The sequence below is a fragment of the Dama dama genome, chromosome 1, assembly GCF_033118175.1.
Source record: "Dama dama isolate Ldn47 chromosome 1, ASM3311817v1, whole genome shotgun sequence".
Classification (NCBI taxonomy): domain Eukaryota; kingdom Metazoa; phylum Chordata; class Mammalia; order Artiodactyla; family Cervidae; genus Dama; species Dama dama.
In genome coordinates, this window is record NC_083681.1 from 44,477,377 (window position 1) to 44,500,312 (window position 22,936).

The window sequence follows — 22,936 nt, forward strand, 5'->3', positions numbered from 1 at the left end:
GAGCGCGCGGCGGCGGCGGCTCCGGCGGCTCCGGCCCGGCCCGGGCAGCGGCTGCCGGCTCGGCTCGGCCACCGAGGCCGAGCGGACTCGCCCCAGCCCCAGCCCCGCCCCAGCCCCGCCCCGTCCCGCCCCGCCCCCGGGTCTGGCCGGCCCGCCCGCCCGCGGGAGCTCCTCGCCGGTGGGGCTCAGCTCCGAGCGCGGGTCGATCCGACCCAGTCAGCGGCCGCGCTCGCCGGGCGCGGAGCCCGCGCGGGGCCGGCGGGAGCAACGCAGACGGGCGACGGCGGAGTCCGAGCCGCCAGCCCCTCCGCGTCCTCGGCCCGGGCCGGGCTGGAGCCGCCGGGGACCATGGTGTTGGACCAAGAGGACGGTAGGTGTCCGGGGACCGGCGGGGCGCAGGGCGAGGGCAGCGGCAGCGTCCTCCGCGCCCGGCCCCGGCCGCCTTTGGCCGGCTCCCCGGAAGCCCGGCGGTGGAGGTGCGCGCGGGTGCGTGTCGGAGTACCGGGCTCAGCCCGAGGCTCCTCAGCCGGATTAGGAAGTCACACGGGCCAGCCAAGCCCGGCAGCCCTGCACGCTCAGGCAGGGAACTTTCTCAGTGGCTCTTGCCGCCTCGCGGGCAAAGGAGCGCCTTTCCGATCCGCGCCGTGGGCTTCCCCGCAGTGCCCACTGACTCCAGTCTCTCTGCCTCCCCACTGGGTATCTGCATGTTCCCGCTTCTGCACCGCTTCGGAAAGGCTCCCCCAGGAGGATGCCCAGAGAACCCCGGGGTGAGGGTGCCGTCCAACAGCACCCTGGGGTCCCTCAGGTCTGGAACTTCATAGCTGCGAGATGGGTGACATGGCTTCACACCTGGTCGGGCTGGGGAGGACTCTCGCCGATGAGTTCCCCCAGCCCAGAGTGCTGGGAGGTGCACTGCTGATTAGGGCATGTGGATGGGCTGTATATCCAAGATAGCAGAGGCGGATTCACCTTGAAGGAATAAGTTTTTAAGCTTCAGAGCCCTTCCGTTGTAATTTTGTTTAGTAAATCTCCTATTCTTTTTCTTAAAGACCCTTAACCCACCCACCCCAACCCTAGTTGCATAAGGAAGCTTCACTCTCGCAAAACCACCCCTGGGTCCAGCTTACACCCTTCCCATCGTAAATGCCAGTCTCTCAGGAGATCTCACAGCTCTGCTGGTCTGTGGAGCATCCCCAGTTGCTAGGGCAGTTCTCTGGTGCCCGGGAAATGAAGCCCTGAGGCAGGAGGCTGGGAAATTGGGGGTTGGGAGGCAGCTACTGGTCTGCAGGGAGGGGTCTGGGTGCCTGGCCTTTCTCTCTGGCTCCGCTAGTCCCTTGTCCCACCCTGCTACCTCCCAATAGGGTGATCAACTGTCCTGGTTTGCCCAGGACCATCCCTGTTTTATCACTGACAATCCCAGGTCCTAGAAGCCCCTCAGTCCAGAGAACTAGGGCAAACTAGGACATCTGGTCGACAGCCTATATCCACAACCTTCTCTGGGCTGTTGTGCAGGGGTGGGTTGGCCTTCACTGAAGGGGCGGGGAGACTTGTTTTCTGGAGGGCAGATTCTGCATAGGCCCTCACAAAACCTAACAAGTTATAACGGCAGCTTCCTAGAAGGCCTGTCCTGGGCTTCCAGAAACTGAAAGAGGAAAAGTTTGCCAACTGTGTGCTTTGCCACTCTAGTTTGTTGCAAATCCCTATACATGGGCTGCTTTGTGGGAGTAGGGGGCTGGGCAGGACAGGGCACCTGAACTTGGCCAGCAGGCATCCTGATTGTACGCAAAGTCTGTAGATTCACTCTGTCCCACTCTGTGGCGGCCACTGGGAACGGGCCTTTGTCACTCCAGATACCCCATTTGAGTGTCACCTGTGAGGCCAGCTTGTAACTCCAGCTTGGAGCTGGAAGCAGGCCCTCAAGCCAAGGCACATGTGACAAGCCCCGCTGAGGAGTTCTGGAATATCTGGTCTGCTGGGCCCCCGGGGGCATCAAGTCTTCAGCCCCCTCCCCCACAACCCCAGTGCAGGAATCCTTCATCGAGACTTTACTGCCAGATGCAATGACAAACTGCTAGGACCTGCCCAAAACTTTGTAAAGCAGCCAGGCTTACCCGCTTTCTGCTCCCCGTAACCTAGGGGGTTGAGCAGCTGGCCTCCCTTTGCTGTCCCCAGAGGCATTTCAAGGGCATTTTGGAGCACTCTTGGCAGAATCACAGTGTGAGTACATGCTCATCACCTGTGGAATGTGTCAGGTGCAGATACCCCCACCTCCATCGACCCCCAGCCCCAGGTGACATGCGAATTCCACCTCAGTGTTGTGGGTGTGCCCCTGGACCTGAAGGCAGCTTGGGTGGGAGTGAGCATAGGCACAGGAGTTACCTCCCTGCCCAACAATTACCCATAAGCTGAGAGGGAGGCTGCTGGAGGAGCCAGGCTCCTGCCTGGATTTGTCAGCCCAGCAGGCCCCTTCCTGGGTGGGAGCTCAAGTCACCCAAAGCATCCAAAGGTTGCTGGGTAGCTCTGTCCACCAGAAGGCCTCTATGGAGGCCCTTCTCCAGATGAGTGTGGCAGCTCAGTGCTCATCACTGGGGCTGCAGAGGAAGCTGCCTGTGGGCAAAGGCAGCTAGCCCTTCACACACAGCACCAACTCCCTGCTCATACTCCAGCCTCTTCTACAGGCCATTGTTCTGTAACCCAGGCCTGCTCCAGTCCCTGGGTTGGGCTGCAAGGCCCCTGACTCCCAAAAGAGCTGCTGCTAACTGTGTGGCTGCTAATTGGGCACCTTGGGAGCTGGGGAGAGCTGATGTTGGGACAGAGTCCCAAGCACAATACCCGAGAGTGAGAAAGTGGCCCCAACTAATCAAGTTCGGGTTTGTGGGTCAGGGCCAGACCCTGAGAGTGAGGAGAAGCAGTCCCGGAGGCCAGGAGTAAGGCCACAGCCCTTGTAGAATGAACACCTCCAGGTAGCACAGAGGTGTCTACAGAAAGAAGCTCCCCCTTGCCAGCCTGCCGGGTCCAGTTTTTGCCGCGCTGTCAGGCCCCCAGCTCAGGCTGGGGTGAGGGGCTGGCACTAAATGTGCCGGCGGCGGCAGTGCCAAAGCCTCCTTCAGACCCTCAGGGCACAGTTGAGCTGCAGTGGCAGGGGAGAGATCAAGCTCGCAGTCCTGAGGGATGGTGAGTCTGAGCAAAATGATATATTTAACATCAAATATACTCAAGGACTATTAGGATTAAGTATTCAAGATGAAGGGGAAAGCGAAACTCTCTGAGCTGCGGATGAAGCATCTCATTAGAAGCAGCCTCTCTTCTGTTTTCTCAAAGCTTGACTTTCCTACCTAGGGTAGAGGAGGGTGGGCTGCAGCACCAGCCCCTCTCCCCTTCCCCCTCCCATCAAGCACCCCACATTGGGGCCCCCTAGGGCTTAAGGGGCATGACCTGGCCTTCAAATCTCCTTTGTACCCACTGCCTCCCACTCCTCCCATTGTCCGGGGTGCCACAGTTTACAAAGCACATTCATATGCATTGTCTCATCTGATCCCCACAGCAAATTTGGAGAAGTCTTCTGCTTCACAGACAGGGAAACTGAGGCCCTAGGGAGAGAAAATGACTTGCAAAAGTCCCCTATTGGTAACAGGCAGAGACAAGATGAAGTCGTGGTGGCCCTTTGCCCCTCCAAGGACTGCAGCTTCCTTCTCCTTGCCTGGATCTAATCCTTAGAAGTGACTGCAGGGGATGAACATCTGGCACATGTGTCTGGAGAAGAGCTGTTTAGATTTCCATCCCATTCTGGAACTCTGCACTGTCAAGAGAAAAAAAAAAAGCCCTTGATATTGAAGAGTGGCCTTCCTGGAGAAGGCAGCCTGGGCACCAGCCCCAGGGTGCACAGAGAAAAGCAGGGTTCAGAAGGAGAGGAGATGAATGCTGTATCCCTTCCTGCCTCCTGCGTTACTAAGCAAGGATCATCAACTCTGAAATAGTAGGAATCTGTTTTCACTGCTGTATCCCCAATGCCTTAGAATAGAGCTTGGTGCATAATATGTGCTCAGTAAATAGTTGTGGAATGAAAATAGTAACCTTCCAGGCCATGCTGTGGTTGCTCAGATAGAAGTTGAGACAGGATCTCATTCTCTGTGAAATCAGGATGCTCTTCCGAGGGGCTGCTGGGGTAAGGATGGTGATGAAAGACTCAATAGTGAGAAAATCTGTGCCCTGCAGAGGGTTAACTTTGCCAAACAATCCAGGAAGCAACCAGGAACCCCGGAGAGAGGAGGTAGGAAGGGAGTGTACGTGGTCAGAGAAAGAGTGCTCCTTGGGAGGGGGCCAAAATCAAGGCTGAGGGGACTGACAGACGAGTGGTCTGCCAGGCAGTGATTGGGAATGAGGACCCAGGGTCCTGAATAGAGCCACGCGCCGAGTTGAGTCCTAGAGGCCTCCAGGTGGCGCTGCGGAGCCGGGCAGCCGCGCGTCTCCACTCCCCATTAACTCGGGAGGGAGGGGGGCCTCGGGAAATGTGTGCATTTATTCAGTAGCAGGAGTGCAAACCTCATACATTGAGGGAGAAAGGCAGCGGGAGACGGCCGCCGAGATTCCCCCATCTCTTTGAATATAATTTTAGATTGAGATTCAGATTAAATCCGAGGGGAAAACACTTTATGAGGCTGAAAGCTGTGTCGTTGCCAGAGCCAGGGTTATGAGCTATCAAATGCAATTACATTAAGACAGATTATACTGGGCAAATTGAGCCATTTAGAAGGTGAGAATCAAAGAAACGGCTCTGCTCCTCTCTTCCCCCTTCTCTCTCCCTCTCCCTCTCCCTCTCCAAATTGCAGTTCGTAGTTCCTTGCAATTCTGAGGCACAAAAGTAGGTGAGACTGCTTTTGTATCTGCGAAGTGCTTCACTCCTGAATGTAATTCTAGCTGAGTGCAATCTAGGTTAAGAGCCGGACAAGCGGGTAATTAGAGTCCGCTCGCTGCCCGAGGACCGGCCGCCCCGCCGAAGCGCGCCCGGAGTCGGCGCCCTTCTCCCGGCCGAGTCGAACTGCGGCTGGACAAGGAGCGCCCGAGATGATGGTGCTAGACAAGGAGGACGGTAGGTGGCGGGCGGGGGTCCCGACGCCCCGCGCCCCTGCACCCCCGCCGCGGCGCGCGGGAACACACACGCCGGGACACGGGCGCGCACACGCCGGGCTGTGCTGGGCTGGCGGGGCGGGAGGTCCCCAGGGGGCTGGGGACTGGGGTGGGGAGGCAAGGGAGCTCTGGGCTGCGCGCCCCCGGGGCCGGGCCAGGCCGGACCGGACCGCGGGAGGGCGAGCTACGCTCTGGCAGTGTGATGCTCTGCGGGGCCGCGTGGAGGCTCCGGCTGCCCTCCGATCTCGGCGCAGCAGCGGTTCGCGTAGAGCGTTTCGTCTTTGCGGCTGCTCCTCTCACCGCAGCCATCACCCTCGCGCCGCACGCGTAACCCGAGAGGCGCTGAGCGCCGAGCAAATCAGTGGCTTCGGGAAATCGGACTCCAGAGCTTGCGGCCGGCTGGCGCGCAGAAAGAAGGTGACCACCCGGGTGCCCGGCAGGCCAGGGGGAAAGCCGGCAGGACCACTGGGGACACGGCTGCCCAAAAACTCGGTGAGATAAAGGGACGCCTCCTGTGCTGCCCACCGTCTCCCTGGCGGCTCTTGAGCTCGGAGGCAGGAGTTTGGCCCAGAGAAAGAAAGTGTCCCACTCCTGGCCAGTAGCATGCGTGCCGGGGCCACCAGGACCTACCCTGATCAAGAGCTTCACTGCGCCTGAGAGGTCAGAATAGAGGGGCCCGTGGTGACTAGAAGCCACTAGCAGGTGGTTTCACACACCCAAAGCCTTCCTGACTGCGACTGTTCTGCAGTAATTGTCCTGGTTTGTGCAGCACAGGTTGGAGAACCCAGCCCCCTTGAGGGTAAAACCAGTGGGTGTCCTGTGACCTAGGGGCAGCCCTCTTGGTCGAGAGAGTGGCCCTTCCCTGGCCCTGGCCGAGGCCCTCCTGCCCTGGAGGTGAGGGTTACCTGGTGGGTTAGAGGTGTCAGGAGACACGAATGCAATTGTTAGCACCCAGGCCCCATCTGCATTGTACTGCTGGTGAGGACCTGAGAAGAGGGGTTTTCTGTGAGTCAGCGGGAGTCCTCTTAGGGTGACATCAGCTGACCTCTCCCAGTGAGTGTGGAGGTCTGTGCCCTCTGCCCTCCAGGCTGGTGGTGCTCCTGACATGGTCACTTGGTGGAAATCTGAAGTTAAGTGACGTAGGGTCACACAGGATGTTCACTTTGCTGCCACTGTGTGCCGATGCCCCTGGCCTCCCTTCCCACCCACTGAGGCCTCCAGCAGGAAGGGCCATTTAAAATATCTGGCCCAGGAGTGGCACGTGGGGGAGCACTGTGACCGGTCAGCCCATTTTTGGGCATGTGTGTAGAAAGAGAGGGAGGAGGACTGCACGCTCTGGCCAAAAGAATCCGTTTGCCAGGGTTTGGCTAGGGTGAGACATCCGCTTCCTGTGTGCTGTTCTTTATGGGCCCCTCCCCTGGAGCCCCAGGTGGGCCATTAGAGGGCTGGGCTGGTGCAGGTGTGCACAGATTGGAAAGGAGAAGAGGTGTGGGGTGAGACCAGACAAGGAGGAAGGAGTCTTTGCTTTAGCTCCTTTCTCATTGACTCCCGGTGTTATCTTGGATCAGTCATGCCCATCTCGAGTCCAGACTTTTCCTCTTGGTAAAGTGAGGAGCCAGTGCCGCCAGGTCCTTCCTTGGTGTTTGGAGGTGCTCCCACCATGGGGAGAATTTGGAAATTGGGGTATGTCTTCAGCCCAGATTGTTTGGCATTGACTCCCTAGGCCCAAGCCAGAAATCCAGAAGATCCAGGCCCCGTACACAGGTGGCCTCAGGCAGGAAGACTGGCCTCCAGCTGACAAGATAATACCACCACCAGCACCTCAGGTCTTGTACTCTGTGCAGGCACCCCAGAATGCCTCAGCTCTATGTACTAAAGGTTTCTAGATGAGCCCCAAATGGAAATGGTTCTCTGGAGGTCATTTCAGCCAGTCTCCTGCCTGCCCCCCTGGTATATGTGTTTCCCTCAGTGTGCCCCAGACCTGTAGAGAAGAGCTGACTCTGCCCTAAGGTCCCCCACCCTGTCCAGTCTTAACGATGTGGTGCCCAGTAGTGCTGAGATCACTGAGCTCTGGGACCCCTCACAGCACAAGGAAGAAGACTGGCGTAAGTCCTGAGGAGCCATTTGTTTCATGTCCTGCCCAGCCTAGATCTGTCTTTCAAAAGCAGCCTTTTTGCTCATAAATCCACCCTCCATTCCCTGTTGGAGTCTAGCATCTCCTGGTTCCAGGAAACCTTGAAGGTGGTACCTTCAGCTAGGTGGAGGGAGAAAGGTTCTAGACCCATTCACATCCTCACCCCGCCCAAACCTGCTGCCTAATTCCTTCTTCACACTTAATGCTCTCCCAGCAGGTGGCTGCCTGGGCTGGGTGGCAGCACTGGTCCCCAGGGCCCCCGAGGAGTGTGTTCCTCCCGGCTGTGAACTGCACCCTTTGTCTGGCTGCAGCGGGGAACTCAGGCTCCTATTAACCACCCCCAACGCCTTTTCTCCACCTGACAGCATCTTGTGGGAAGAGGCCCGGGCTCCTCTGGTTGAAGTCAGGTCCGCCAGCTGCCGAGGACCAAAGCTCCTGCTCTGCTGGGTTGCAGGGCTTTCATGTTGCACTTCTGAAAGATAATAAAATATCAATCGCTTTGCCGTAGCAACGGGTTTAAGAGACTTTCTGAAGTATTGAATCGTCAGAAAAAAATTTTTTTTTTTTTTTTTTTTTGCTTTTAAGCACAGTGCATTATTAATAAAGTAATCCATTAGGTCGAGCAGTGAAGGGCCACCACAGAGAGGAAAGATCTGTTTTGCAAATGGTTAAACTTCGGGTTTCAAGATTAATTGCTTTCATTTGGATGCTTGCTCTTGGCCTAGCCAGCTCCACTTTACTGGAACTCAGGGTCCTGCCTTTCTACGTGCTGTGGGGCCTGCCTGTCAGCAAAGGGAGCCCAGCTCCAACTTTCCTGGAGAAAGCACCCTTCTCCCCCTGGCACCTGTGCTTGGACTGGCACCAGGCAGTGGGCTTTCCGGGGAGGTTTGTGGTCCAAGGGGAGCTATAGCCCTGAGCCCTGAAGAGTCAGATTAGCTCTCAGGCTGTTGGAGAAATGGCCCTAAAGTAGGGGCAGGCAGCAGCGGGTCCAGGCAGCCCCAGAAAGAGGGAGAGCCTCAGGTTGTGAAGGAATGGGCAGGAGAGCATACTGAAGTCACCCCCAAGGGGTGGCCCCACGTGTGTGATGCAGAAGGGCAGGTCTGGGTGTAAGCTGCCTCTGCATAGGCCCAGCAGGAGGGCCGGGGCGGCTGCAGGAAACAGCAGGCAGGCAGTGGAACTAAACGCCAGACTTAATTCCTAGGGCATTTTTAATAAGTTAAAAACACCTAAGGAGATTGGAGCTGGGCTGAGGAGGACCAGACAGTGCATCTTCAATTGTTAATGACCACTGTGAGCACGGCCTCCACAGCAGACTTGGTTGATCCACGGGAGCAGGCTCTCAGCTACACTTGGCTACTGACCGGCAGGATCTCCTAGAATATCCCATCATACTCTGGACCACGGAGGGTTCTAGGGGCCTCTCCCAGCAGAGTGTGGCCAGGACCTCCCTGGCCCTGGAGGAAAGGCAGGGAGGGAGTGGGTCCTGATGCTGTTCCATAGTGCAGACCCCAACCCATCGGCAGGAGGGTGGAGCCCAGTGGACACTGCTCTCTGCTGAGGGCTGGTAAGGGCCTTGCGAGGCTGGCACGGTGGGGACCAGGCCTGGCACCCACCGTGTGCCTGGAAGAGAAGGGTCTCCATCTGCACCCACCAGTCTGGCCTGGGCTGCAGCCATCTCATGCAGGGGAACGAAGTATCACAAAATCTGAGCAGCATGTACAGCTATGTCCCCTTCCTGCCCAAACCCAGTGAGGCAGGGAGCCTGTAAGGATGGCTTTCCGCAACCGCCTCCCAAAGCTCAGGGTAAAAAGCAGGTGCTCCTGTCTGTTCCCTGCTCTTCCATTCATCTGCCCATGCGGAGAACTCGGGACGGGGGGGGCAGGGTGGGGGGACAGGGAAACAACATAAATTGGTCTGTCGTCCGGAATCCATGTCTCGCTAATGTACCCAGATTAACTCAACTGTAAATTGTCTCCTTGGATGGCAGTGTCTTGCTAAAAGTTTCCCATATGATTCATGATTTGGATTGCTTTTAACGGCTATTGGCTAAGCAAGCCGGTGACTGTACAAGGTGATGCAATTGGCATTAGCGAGGGGAGGCACGGGAGCGTGTAATGCAGTCAATACTGCATTAACTACTGATGCCCAATTACAGGGAGTGGGAGAGAGCCTTTCAGGAGCATTAGGACTGGGGGAAGCTGAGATCACTGGCCGCTGCTCGCCTAAAAGCTTCACCCTTTGCGTGCCGGGTCTCGGCCCTGGCCTGGCCACTCACTTGGCCTCTGTGGCCATAGGAACTGCCTCTCTCTCTCTTTCATGTCCCACAACGATGCTTTTAGCACATGGAAATGTGCATTTTCCTAGAGCCGGGGCTTGCTTCTCATCCCTCCTGAGAATTGATTTCCCACCCCGCTCCGAGTCCCAGAGTCAGACGGGGTGGCTGCCCCACCTGCCTCCATTTAAGGAACACTCAGAAAGCCCCATCTGAGAGTAGGACCAAGAGGAGGTCTATTTTGGTCTCTCCCCCTTGGAACAGATGGATGATTGCCAGCGAGCTTTGGCGGCCGAACCTCTATGATCGGAAGAGACGTGAGGTTTAGCCTCAGCACAGCTGGACTGCTGGCACTGGCAAGGCTGCTGAAGCTGGAGAGTGATCCTGGCTGGGCCTTCTCTGAAAAGACGACAGAGCTGGTTGGCTGATGAAAGTGACCGGTCCTTAGCCAATGTGGGCCCCCTCCAGAGCTACATCCCACAAAGGGCAGAGCTGTCCCCGTGTAGCCAGGAGGCCAAAACTGTTGTTCAGGTTCAATTCCTGGGACCAGAGGGCCTCCCAGGAACCCCTGATCAGGCACATTAGCAAGTTTGGAAGCAGCTAGGGAAGAAGGTAGAAAAAAGGACCTGATACCCCAGTGTGGCAGGTACTATGGGACTGGCTGTCACATCCACTACTGTGCTGAGCTGCATAGGTCCAATATGTCCACTGTAGTTCTGTGTTCTGTGCCAACCCAGCGTTGAAGTGGTTTTGCCTCTATACTTTCTCATATCTACGGTGAGAACAACCACATCTAACCGGCAGGATTGTTATCAGGATTAACTCAGATAATGTCCACGTACACATGTAATAAACCAGGAAGCTTCATGCGTTGTGAAATAACAGTGCTATCTGCAAAACCACAGGCTGATCTGAAATAGTCCTGTGCCCAGATCAGTGCCTTGTTTGCTGCCCGGCACTGGGCCCTCATCCTTCCTTTTCTCTAGTTTGTCCATCATGGCCATCCCTCACCACTGTCCAGGAGGCAGGGTGGACTCACTACTCACGACTGTTCAGGTACTTACAGTCAGGTAGCACCATGGGAAGAAGCCTCCAAAATCACTCTTTGTAAGCCCTTCCATTTATAGTGGCACAGTTGAGACTCAAAGTTGCCCAGAATTACGTAGGGAGTTAGAGCCCAGAGCTTTAGCATCTTTCTGTGTTCCATCCTGGCTTCCATGCCTCTGCCTGTACCCAAAGTGTGACAAGGCTGGATGGTAGAAATCTCTGATAAGGAGGAATATGAGCTTAACCAAGACCATGCGTCTGGGCATCCTGCTCATGGCCCCACTGACGGCCCAGGGCACGTGTTCTCAGATGTAGGTGGGTGCTGATGGGTGCTAACCTGACCTGGGGCCTTCATGGGCTGGAGAAGCCCCAGAGGTACGTGTGGCCTGTAGCCCAGGCTGCCTGCCTGCCCTGCCTGGAGCTGAAGGACACTGAGGCCCACAGGACATCCTCCCAGCCTCGGCTGAACTTTTCGTGGTGCTGCTGGCCCGAGTTTTCCTGGCAGGTCTGTACCCTAGATAGGGCTACACCAGTGGAGTCACCTTGTGCTGACTTGCAAAAGCTGATTTTGCACATCCCTCCCCAACTCTGAGTTCAGTGACATCACATTGGTAACTTGATACAAGCCATGGTGGAAATATTAACACCACAGAAGTTGGCAAACACCGGAAATCATGGTGTTTTTTTTTTTCCCCCAGAGAATCAGTTGTGAGATATTTATCAGCACACCACTGGATTGCATTCATCTGGGACTCTGGTCCTAACTCTTTTACCACCATTCTCCCATCCCATCTACCACCTTTCCTTTGGTACCAGAAGACCCAGCCCTTTGACACCCTGACATTCTGTCAGATACCTGCTGCTACACTAGGCTGGGCAGGACTGATATGTCCACTCTGGTTTTGTGTCCCATGCCGACCTGGCATTTGCCTCTGTAGCCTTGCTCATGCTGTCCCCCTTGCCTGGTGCATGCTCTACCCTTCGGTTGGCCATGAGGGAGCCTACAGGCAGCCTTGGCTGCTTATAGGCCATTCCAGGTCCTATTCAGAGTCACATCCACCCAACTAGCTACAAGCTCATCTCTCATTGGTTGGAGGATGTTTATTTTGTGTTCTGGCTAAGGCAGGAGCCTATAGTGGCTGACGTAATGGAGGTGGGGGGGAGCGGGGAGGGGGGCTGGCCCAGGTGCAGGGACAGATGCCTCAGAGAGCAGGCCTACCGGGTCAGATTGGATCCCCAACTCCACCTCCTATCCCTTCCTAAGTGGGCTTTCTTGAGTGGCCTACTCTCTTCAGGTGCAGCCTGCTAGCATAAGTCAGGAGACCCAGCTGACTGCTGTGTGACTTCAGACAACTTCCTGGGCCTCGGTTTTTACATGTCTGCAGTGGGAGCAACACTTATCTGGCACCTAATGTCCATGTGAAGTGAGAGTGCTCTCTACACAGATGCAGGGTGATCTCTTTGGCTTTGGCCTCTTGGTCTTTACACAGCAGCTCTTGTTTCACTGAGCCCTTAATTAAAAGCAAGCATTGTCCTGTGCATGTATATGTTAGTTATTGCTGCATAACCAACCACCCCAAAACTCAGAGGCTCAAAACAACAAGCATCTATTTAGCTTTTGAATCTGTGGGTCAGTGATGAAGGTTGGGCGTGGCTAAGGGGTTTTTTGGGCCTTGACTGAACTCACTCATGCCTGGGGGATGGCTGACCAGCTGGATGCTGGGGATAACAAGACTATGTCCCACATCATCCAGCAGACTTCTCTGGATTGTTCCCATGCTGGAGGCAGGTCCAGAATGAATGCACACAAGGCTTCTTGAGGCCTATGCTTGGCTCTGGGATATTGTCACTTTGTATTCTGTTGGCCAAAATAAATTACAAGGCCAGCCCCAGTTCAAGAGATGGGGGAACAGTTCTATCCTTGAAGGAAAGAGGTGAAAAGTCACATTGCAAAGGGTGTGAATATGGGGAGGGGTAGAGACTTAGAGCCACGTGCAAGTTGCACAACTCACAAGACCAGAGCTGGGCTGTGAACCCAGGCCATCTGCTCTCCTTCTCTGTGCTCTGCCGGCTGCCAGCTCCCCGTTGCAGCTGGCAGACTTGAGGATGGGCGAGAAGGACACTTGTGACCCTGAGTAGGATCAGGAGTCATCTGTAATGGAGCTGCAGGGGAAGCTCATGGGAGAGGGGTGGAGCCAGCAAGAGGATGGTGTGGGGTTGGGGGTGTGGGAGGCTTCCTGTTGGGGCCATTGTTGGGGGCCAACATCAGAGCCTGGCAGGTTCCTCCAGGAGGAAGCCTGGAGGGGGACCACAGTGAGGTCAGGCCCCACTGCCTTGTCTGGCTTTTTCTCTGTCCTGCAAAGCCACCCGTCAGTTGGAAGGGGCATGAAGTTCTATGGTTCCCAGAGCGGACTGAAACCTGGACATCCATGCAGATGCAGCCAGGCGGGAATCAATTCATTGGTTAGCCCCTCGCCTCAAAACAGGGCAGTAAGTGGGCTGGTGAGAGGCCCGTGTACATTCATAAACCAGCTGATTGAAAAGCAATATTTCAGATAAATACAAGCCAGCGATCTATCAGTGGTTGTAATAAAACCCAGGCTTCAGGCTGTGATTTTATTTTGAAATAATAAGAATTGCTTGATTCTTTTTACTTGAGTTACCATGGTAATTCCAGCGTGGAGCAGTGTTATATTGATTTAGAAAGTGGACAGTAATATTTCTTTTGTGTTATTCTGTTTCTAGGCCTTGATTTCTAATTTCCACTTGGAGATTACTTTTATAAATTTCTTAAGTCCTTCCACTTTTTTTCCTCTCACAGTATAATTTTCCTCTCATACGCTGCTATGTTCTGAGCTTATTGGTTTGCTCTTATTTTAAATTAAACTTGCTGGTTTCAAATATTGAAATGACATCTTTGTCTGTGTCTGTACTTTGGTTTAGCAAAATATTACAGTCTGACGCTTTCTGCTTAATAATTTAAGGGAGGCATTCTGTCGGCCCTCACTGGGTGCTGATAACTTATGACTCAACCAACGCAGACCTTAAACTCCTGACATTTTAATATTGTGCGGCGGGAGCGGCCGCCCCTCTGCTTGGAATCTCAGTGGAGAAAAATCCATGTGGTACCCCAGAAGGGAGTTTTAATAATTCACCTTTGCTGGTTGGCACAATGACTTGATAGAGAAGGGGAGGGAGTCTGGTTCTTCTCAGATAAGTGGGAGCAGCCCTGGTCTGGGCTCCAATGGCCCCCACGGGCACCCACTCCATCCAGACTTTCCTGTCCTCTGAATCTTTAAAAACCCCAATTCCTGATCTCTTGGTGATAGACTGTCCAGCCTGGATTGTGGGGGGGCTGCCTATGAGCACCATCATGAATGCTTGAACTCTCCGTTTCTTAGTTTCCCAAGTGAAACTAGCTTGGGTTTAGTCAGACAGACTGAGTTCAAACCCCACTTTGGTCACTAGGTAATTCTAGGTAGTAAACTGAATAGTAATTCTAACTGGTGAAATGGGTATGATCACGACCATCTTCACACAGCTCTTGATGGTCTTCAAGGTGATTGATGTGGTTTCCCTCCCATTCCTAGGATTTGGGGAGGAGCAGGGGAGAAAGTGGATGTGGCTGTGCTGTGGAACGGTTACTCCACTCCAGATGTGCCTGGGTTCAGAGCTCTGGCAGGAGTGTTCTCTGGGGAGGACCCAGAGCAAAGACTGCATAAGGAAGTGGGTCAGCCCCACCCATCCTGGTCTGCCCAGCGGAGAGCAGGGAATCTGCTGCGGCAGGCTAGAGGGTGTTCTCTGTCCTCCAACCTCTCCATTCTACACAGCAAGAATGGGGCTCCAGAAGGAGGCTTACAACAACGGGGGTTGTAGGGCAGAGATCCGTACACAGGCCCCCTCTCTCTGGCCTGAGGAAAGGTCCTTCCTGTCCTGTGTGTATCCACCAGTGTGGTGGTGTGTTAGTTATCTCTTGCTGTGTAACAAATCATTTCACAATTTAGCAGCTTAAAAAAGCACCCACTTTTTAATCTCACAGTGTCTGTAGGTCAGGAGTCCAGGTACTTAGCTGGGTCCTCTGCTCAGGGTCTGTCATAATAATCAAGGCATTGGCTGGGACTGTGGTCTCATCTGAAGATTCATCCGGGGGGGATGAGCTTTCAAGCTCACTCATGTGGTTGTTGGTGGGATTCAATTCCTTGTGGGCTGCTGGGCTGAGGGCCTCCTTTCCCCACTGAAGGGTGGCCAAAGGCTGCCTTCAGTTCCATGCCTCATGGGTTTCTCCACTAGAGCAGCTTGCTTCCTTGAAGCCACCAAGGGAGAAAGTCTCCTAGCAAGCAGGAAGTCACAGTCTTTTATAAAATGTGACACATCTAATCACAGATGTGACATTCCATCACTTTTGCTGTATTTTCTTCCTTGGGAGCAAGTCTCTAGGTGCAGCTCATACTCAGGGAAGTGGGTGGGGGTGGGGTTACACAGGGTACAGAGGATCATTGCGTGCATGCGTGCTCAATTGCTTCAATTGTGTCCAACTCTTTGTGACCCCAGGGACTGTAGCCCACCAAGCTCCTCTGTTTGTGGGATTCTCCAGGCAAATTTACTGGAATGGGTTGCCATGCCCTCCTCCAGGGGATTTTCCTGACCCAGGATCGAACCTGCATCTCCCAAGACTTCTGCATTGGCAGGTGGATTCTTTACCCACTGAGTTACCTGGGAAGCCAGAGGATCACTGGGACAATCTTAAGAAGCTTCCTATTGCTTGTGAGAGGTCAGCCTCTGGAATAGCATCTCAGGCCCCCGGGTGTCCAACAGCTTAGCTGCCCCCAGAGAGAGTGACTCACCTCTATCCCCGGGAGGCCCAGCGCCTCTGTTCCCTGCATCACCTCACACCAGGGAAGGACACAGATGTCCCAGCACCCTTTGTTTCATCTTCACAGCACCTCCGGGAGGCTGGAGCTCAACACTAGTCCCATTTTGCAGAGAGGGTTATGCCCAGAGAGGGCAGGCTTGCAAAGCACTTGTCTGTTACTCCAGGGCCTGTCTTCTCTCGGAGGAGATGAGAGTCGTTCCTTCCTGTGGCAGCCTCCCCACAGCAGTGGGACTGAGGGCCTCAGCTCCTTGCCCACTCTGCCCAGGCCAGGTGGAGCTGGTGTCTTTGAGGTGGCCTGGGCAGAGACCACCTCAGCAGTTTCTCCCCTGTGAATAGGGCTGAAGGAGACTCTCCTGTGGGCTGGGGCACAGGATGGAGACCCAAACTCACGCCTCTTCCACCTGGCTCTGCCACCAACTCACAGTGTGTCCCTGGGCAAGCCTCTTCCCCTCTCTGGGGTTATGTTTTCTCATTTATGTTTCCAGGGTTTCTGGCTGCTTGATGCCCAGCTATACCATGCATGGAAACGTGACCACTGGTGGGAAGCAGGTGGGGTGAGGCCAAGACCAGGAGAGAGACACCACTCCACTGATGTTTCTGTGTCCTTCTTTCGTCTCCAAGGGTCAGGAGAAGTAGAGATCCCAGGTGAAAGCATTTGTGGCCTCCAACCCTCCACACTTGGTCAGGTAGACGATCCCATCCCTGGCTCTTCCCAGGCAGAGCTCGACTAGGAGGCAGAGGGGACTCTTGGAATAGGCCTAAAGCCTGGAGGCCAAGTGAGCCTGTCACAGCTTCAGACCTGAGAGGACCCTGGTCAATTATGTCCTTTTATCAGTGGTTGGGGATGGGGGGGATTAATGCACCAAGAAGCATCCATTAATAATTCTTTGCTGATGCTGAGATACTCAGCTGATACTTTCTGAATAGAAAAGTCCGGGGCCCAGCAGAGGCTGCCTGCAACCTGGGATGGGACATCAGGGCTGAACCTCATCTCTTTGCCTGTTGACCGGAGGCAATCTCTTGCAGGCAGCCGTTCTCACGCCAGCCAGAGGCTGCTCCCCAGCTTCCAGGCATCCCGGCAGGGCTTAGGGCTCCCAAGGAGCAGAGGACAGTGGGCGGGGCTAACTTGGGCACAGGTCCTGATTGGTACTCAGCCCAAGTACAGGGTATGATGTTTTGACCTGCCTTTTTGCCCCTTAGGATGTTTTCACACTCCTCTGATCCTCAGAATGCTTTATCAGATCAGTGCTAAAATATGCCTTTTACACAAGAATAACATCTCATTAGTATTATTGAAAATGTAAAGAAAAAAAATTCCAGGAAAACCTTAAATTGGTTGAAATAATTAACACAAAGCAAAACTGGCAACAGTTAAGACTACACCTGGCGAAATATGTTATTGACTAAAAATTGACAGAAGAACCAAATCTTCCTGATATAATTTAGATCTGCCAAAGTTGGCTCAGGAAATATTTTCTGGTCTAAATAATTACTACAAAAAAAATTCTCGGCAACAATGAAAATTCTAATTTGAAAGATTTGATTTGAGCCCCAAACTGATCATGAACCACATAGTAACTTAAAAATTTAAGAATAATTTATCTCAATGAGAATAATTCCAGTATAATACAATGGAGAAGGAGAAAGAAATGGTTTAACACTAGTGAATAGAAAATTGATCAAGGCATCAAACTGACTTAATGAAACTCATTAAGAACTACTTTCTTGATGAAATATTATCAAGATATAATGCTTATTAACATATAGCTGTTAGGGGCTAGCCCCTAGTAGTAAATGTTTAGTAAATATTTGTTGCATGACCTGTCAATGAATGAGTTAACAGTAAAGGCAGGAGAGAAGCAGACAGAATGAAGAATTCCTTTATCCCAGAAAGACGGCAGATTTTCATTTTTTTAAGATCATTTGGGCTACTCTGGAATGTTTTCTAAAACCACCAAGCAATTCTTCAATTCTCAGTGGTCACTGGGTGACCTACAGATTTAACTCAATTCTGACATCTATCTACCCAGAGGTGACGTCAGATCCCACAGGTCCAGGACCCATTCCCCCAAGACTGACTTCACTTTAGAAGCCAATTCCAAGTCCAGGTGTCACCTGTACTTCAGACCAACATGCTAAAAATCAGGGTTCCCCATACCCCCTCCTCAGGTGAGATCATCTCCTAGAATGGCTCACAATGCTCAGGAAAGCATTTCCTTACATTTACCAGTTTGCTCTAAGGATATGACAATGGATACAGATGAGCAGGTCGATGAAGAAGCACATAGGGTGAGGTCTGTAGGGTCCCAAGCATAGCAGCTTCCATCCTGTGGAGTTGGCATGCATCACCCACCTAATATGTGAACATGTTCACCAACCCGAGCTCATCAAATCTTGTTTAGGACTCTGTATAGAGCTTCATCACTAACCACCTCCCAGCCTTTCCTGGAGGTCAGTGGGTGAGGCAGAAAGTTCTGACCATCTAATCGTAAGGTCTTTCTGGTGACCAGCCCCAGCCTGAGGCTATCTAGGGGCCCCACCCTAGGTCCCCTCATCAGTATAAACTCAGAGGTACTCAGTAGGGACTCCTTATGAATAACAAAAGATACTCCTATCACTCAGGAAATTCCAAGGTTTATAGGAATTCAGTGCTAGGAACCTGAGACAAAGACAAAGATATATTACTGTTATATCTGCTCAGCCTGTTCAGTTCAGTCACTCAGTCATGTCGACTCTTTGCTACCCCATGGACTGCAGCACACCAGGCTTTCCTGTCCATCACCAACTCCCAGAGCCTGCTCAATCAAACTCATGTCCATTGAGTTGGTGATGCCATCCAACCATCTCATCCTCTGTTGTCCCCTTCTCCTGCCTTCAATCTTTCCCAGCAACAGGATCTTTTCCAATAAGTCTGTTCTTCGCATCAGGTGGCCCAAAGTATTGGAGCTTCAGCTTCAGCATCAGTCCTTCCAATGAATACTCAGGACTGATTTCCTTTAGGATTGACTGGTTTGATCTCCTTGCAGTCCAAAGTACTCTCAAGAGTTCTCTAACACCACAGTTCAAAAGCATCAATTCTTTGGCACTTAGCCTTTTATATGTTCTAACTTAGCCTTTTATATGTTCCAACTCTCACATCCATACATGACTACTGGAAAAACCATAGCTTTGACTAGATGGACCTTTGTCAGCAAAGTAATGTCTCTGCTTTTTAATATGCTGTCTAGGTTGGTCATAGCTTTTCTTCCAAGGAGCAAGCGTCTTTTAATTTCATGGCTGCAGTCACCATCTGCAGTGATTTTGGAGCCCAAGAAAATAAAGTCTGTCACTGTTTCCATTGTTTTCCCATCTATTTGCCATGAAGTGATGGGACCCAATGCCATGATCTTAGTTTTTTGAATGTTAAATTTTAAGCCAGTTTTTTCACTCTCCTCTTTCACTTTCATCAGGAGGCTCTTTAGTTCCTCTTCGCTTTCTGCCTTAAGGGTGGTATCATCTGCATATGTGAGGTTTTTGATATTTCTCCCAGCAATCTTGATTCCAGCTTGTGCTTCATCCAGCCTGGCATTTCTCATGATGTACTCTGTATATAAGTTAAATAAGCAGGGTGGCAATATACAGCCTGGACATACTCCTTTCCCAATTTGGAGGATAATTGGAGGGGATAAAACTAGGGGCAGAAAAAAAAAAAAAAAAAACAGTGATGACGTAGGAGGGAAGTGTTCTTTGTTTTGAGTTTATAGGATGACCACTCGACCAACTCCAGCCTCAGACTGCCATCTGCTCCTTCCTGCAGTTCCCTTCCTTCCAAGAGTCATTCTGAGCCTGTGGGTGGGTGGAGTGGAGATGGGGACTAGATGGTCAGACTGGAGGCAGTCGAAGTCCTGGAAAGAAATGGTGGAGGGCATAGCTAGAACTGTGGCCTTGGGAATGTGGGGGCTCCTCTGAAGTCTCCTGGTGGTCAAGATCTTGCCTGGAGCATTTCTACTACCAGTAGCAAGGCTTGAGTTTCCAGAGTTGAGCCCCAGGGAAGGCAGACAGAGTCCTCAACTGCAAGCCTATCCTTATCCACTTTTGTCCTGGAGGCTCCTGCTGACCCTGCCCATCGTTGGCCTGAGGCTCCCTGCTCCTACATGTGCTCTCTTCTGTGGCTGCCCCATGATTGGACCAACCTCCTGGCTTTCCAGGCTTCAAAGGAGTGAGCTGAAGCCCTTGGCCTGAGGCAGGCGGGAGCACACCAGGGCAGGGGAGCAGCAAGTCCCACCCAAACAGCTTCCCACGTCCCAGCTCCCAGAATCTCATGTGATCGGCCTGTAAAGTGTTTCATGGCCTTCACAGCTCTGGGCCTGTTTCCTCTCTCAGACTGGCTTCCACGAAAGCTCCTGGACTTCCCTGGTGATCTAGTGCTTAAGAATTCGCCTGCTAATGCAGGGGACATGGGTTCAATCACTGGTTCAGGAAGATCCCACATACCGTAGGGCAGCTAAGCCTGTGCTTCGCAACTGCTGAGCCTGGGCTCCCTAGAGCCTATGCTCTGCAACAAGAGAAGCCACTGCAGTCGGAAGCCTGTGCGTCACAACTAGAGCGTAGCCCTCCGCTTGCCACAACTAGAGAAAACCCAAGTGCAGCAATGAAGTGCAGCCAAAAATAAAATAAAATTTTAAAGAACTCCTGATTCTGGGAAAGAGCCACATCTCCCTACCCTCATCCATGTCTAATACAGTCCACCTCCTGATTATATGAGAGTATGACTGGCCTGAGAAGATCAGAACCTGTGTTTGAGGGCACTTCCATGGTGAGCTGAGTATAAGGCCCTGGCCCTGCAGTGAGCTGTCCCTTAGGGCCTCGGGGTGCAGCACCGCTCCTTCCTGGCTGCCCAGGGCCTGGGGAGCCACCCAGCCCATTCCACCCTGGCCGCACTCTTTTCCCCATGGCCCACAGATGCTCTGCCTTCCCTTCCAGGGTAAAGGCTGCAAATTCCCTCCCCCAAGAGGAGAGAAACCCCAAGAGCATCAGTCCAGGCCCCAGATTCAGGGGCAGCTGGGTGCACCCTGCCACGATGGGCCTGGCTCCCTCTGCTGACCACAGGCTGCATCTTCTTGAGTCACCTTCTCAGATTAGCCACAAGGAGCACTGCCCTGGCCTGGGCACTGTACTCTCTCCCTCCTGCAGTTTTCATTTGACCCCAAGGCAGCCTAGTCGCCTTCCTTCCTGGCCTTTGTGGCCTGGATCTGAGCTTATACACCCTGCCTAGGGGAGACTCTCAGACCCCGAGAGAGGGGGGGTAGCACTCCTTACTGAATCTCGGCTGGGGACACGGAGGACCTCACTCTGATCCTAGTCTTAGTGCTATACTGTAACCTATGGTACCTGATGTAGGACAAGCTCAGGGTCTGGAATAGGGACCCCCCTCCATGAGTATGTTGGTTGCAGGTGGGACGATAGCCTCAGTGGGTGGAGAAATTTCAACAGAGAGCACTAGGGAGACAAAACACAAGTGTAGGAGGAGAGTGATACACCAGTATGGTCTGAGCTGCCTGGGGAGCAGGGCTGGAAAGAGAAGGCACAGTCAGATTTCTGGATGGGAGTACTGAGGAGGGAGCCGCTAGGAGTGGGGAGGGTGCTCTGAAGCCCTTCCCTTTGGAGTAGCTGTTATGAGACAGGGTGACCATGGCTGAGGGCTGGCTGTTAGACCTCCCAGGACCCCTCCCCTGACCCCAGAACTTACTTTTTACGAACTGTTTTCTCTTGTTCTCAAAGGAATATTTGTTTTGTTGTTTGTTTTGCTTTTCTGAGCTTAACAGCTTTACTGAGAATAATTTGAATGCCACAAAATTAACCTTTTAAAAATGTGCATTTCAGTGTATTTAGAGTGATGCAGCCATCACCATTATCTAATTCAAGAACATTTTCATCACCCGAAAAAGAAACTCCATATCCATTAGCAGTCACTCCCCATTCCCCTCCTCTCTGGCAACCACTGATTTACTTTCTGTCTCTATGGATTTGCCTATTCTGGATATTTCATACAAATGAAATCAGACAAGTTGTGGTCTTTGTGGCTGACTTCTTTCCTAGCATAATGTTTCCAAAGTTCATCCATGTTGTAGCTTGTCTCAATACTTCATTTCTTTTCATTGCCAAATAATATTCCATTATCTGTATATACCACATTTTATTTATCTGTATATCAGTTGATGGGCATTTGAATTGTTTTTACTTTTTAACTATTGTGAATTATGCCACCATGAACATTCATGTACAAGTTTTTGTGTGGACATATGTTTTCATTTTTCTTGGGTATATATTTAGGGGTAGAATTGCTGAGTCATATGGTAATTCTATGTTTAGGGATATTTGTTTTTCACTTTAAATAAATAGTAGAAGAATGTTGAGAAGATAAACCATCCTTGGCTGTCTGAGCTTTGGGAAAGGAGGTTGCCTGCAGCCTGGTCCCCTGGGCACCCAAGGTTCAGCAGGACCTTGGGTAAGTCCTTTTCACCTGCTGGCGTCAGTTTCCTGATCAGTGAAGTGGGATTTCTTATGGATCTTTGCTCACTTCAAGAGCTGTTGTTAGTAATTACTACTTATATAGTGTGTCCAGGATTGCAAAACACTCCTCTTGCTTTAGCTGCTTTGCTCATTTGGCCCTGCAGTTTGGATATTATTACTTGAGTTCTGCTGATTGGAATGCTGAAGCTCAGAGAGGCTGAGGACTTGACTGAGTTTACACTGTGGATTAATGGAAGAACCTGAACTTGAACCCAGACTCATCAGAGTCTAGGTCCCTGGCCTGAACACCTGTCTCACCTGTGCCTCTGGGCACAGCAGGGTGTTACGTGAGGGAAATCCCTGTCTGAGCAGCCATCATGTTCTTGTCCCCATCCTGCGTGCTGGGAAGTCAGGCCCCAGATGTGGCAAGGTGTGGGCTCTAAGGCAGAATGCTACTCTAGGATTTGTCAAGAGTCCAGTTTTTAGCTGTGTGACTTTGGATAAGTTACTCCACCTCTCTGAGCCTCAATTTCCCCATCCACCAAACTGAAGCAGTAATTACTACTCAGAGCACTGGAAGGAGAATGTGGTAAGATGTATAGGAAATGCCAAGCACGATGTGAGGCAGGTGCTAGAACACCTGAGGAGGGCTTGGGGAGGGTGCGGAGTGCTGTGGGACCTTTGAGGAGAAATGGGTGGATTCTGGGCTGTTCAGAGCCGGTGTTGGGGAGGCGACATCCCTTGGGCTGGCCAGGAAGCTGAGAGGAGGTGCACTCTGCCAGCGTTCTGCAGCCTGGGGCTGCCAGAAAGCAGGAGGGGTTTCCAGGGGTCTCACTAAAACCTCCCGTCTCCAGGAGAGCTTGTAGACAGGCCCTGCTGCACCCTCAGCCCTCACCCCCAGCCTCGCCCATGATGCCTGAGATGGGGGCTTGCATGACTGCTTTAGTTAGTCCGAATGGTAATAAAACACTTTAAATTTATTGTGACATTT

The 22,936-nt window shown here is 52.6% G+C and overlaps 1 protein-coding gene across 1 annotated transcript in view; it reads left to right on the forward strand.

The window, feature by feature from the left end:
* The first annotated feature begins 266 nt into the window (after positions 1-266).
* LMO1 (LIM domain only 1) overlaps positions 267-22,936 on the forward strand; it is a 41,273-nt gene continuing 18,603 nt past the window's right edge. Inside the window, exon 1 of the mRNA XM_061132855.1 lies at positions 267-370. Within this exon, the coding sequence (XP_060988838.1) occupies positions 349-370 (22 nt within the window). The 5' untranslated portion in view covers positions 267-348. The remainder of the gene's footprint in view (positions 371-22,936) is intronic.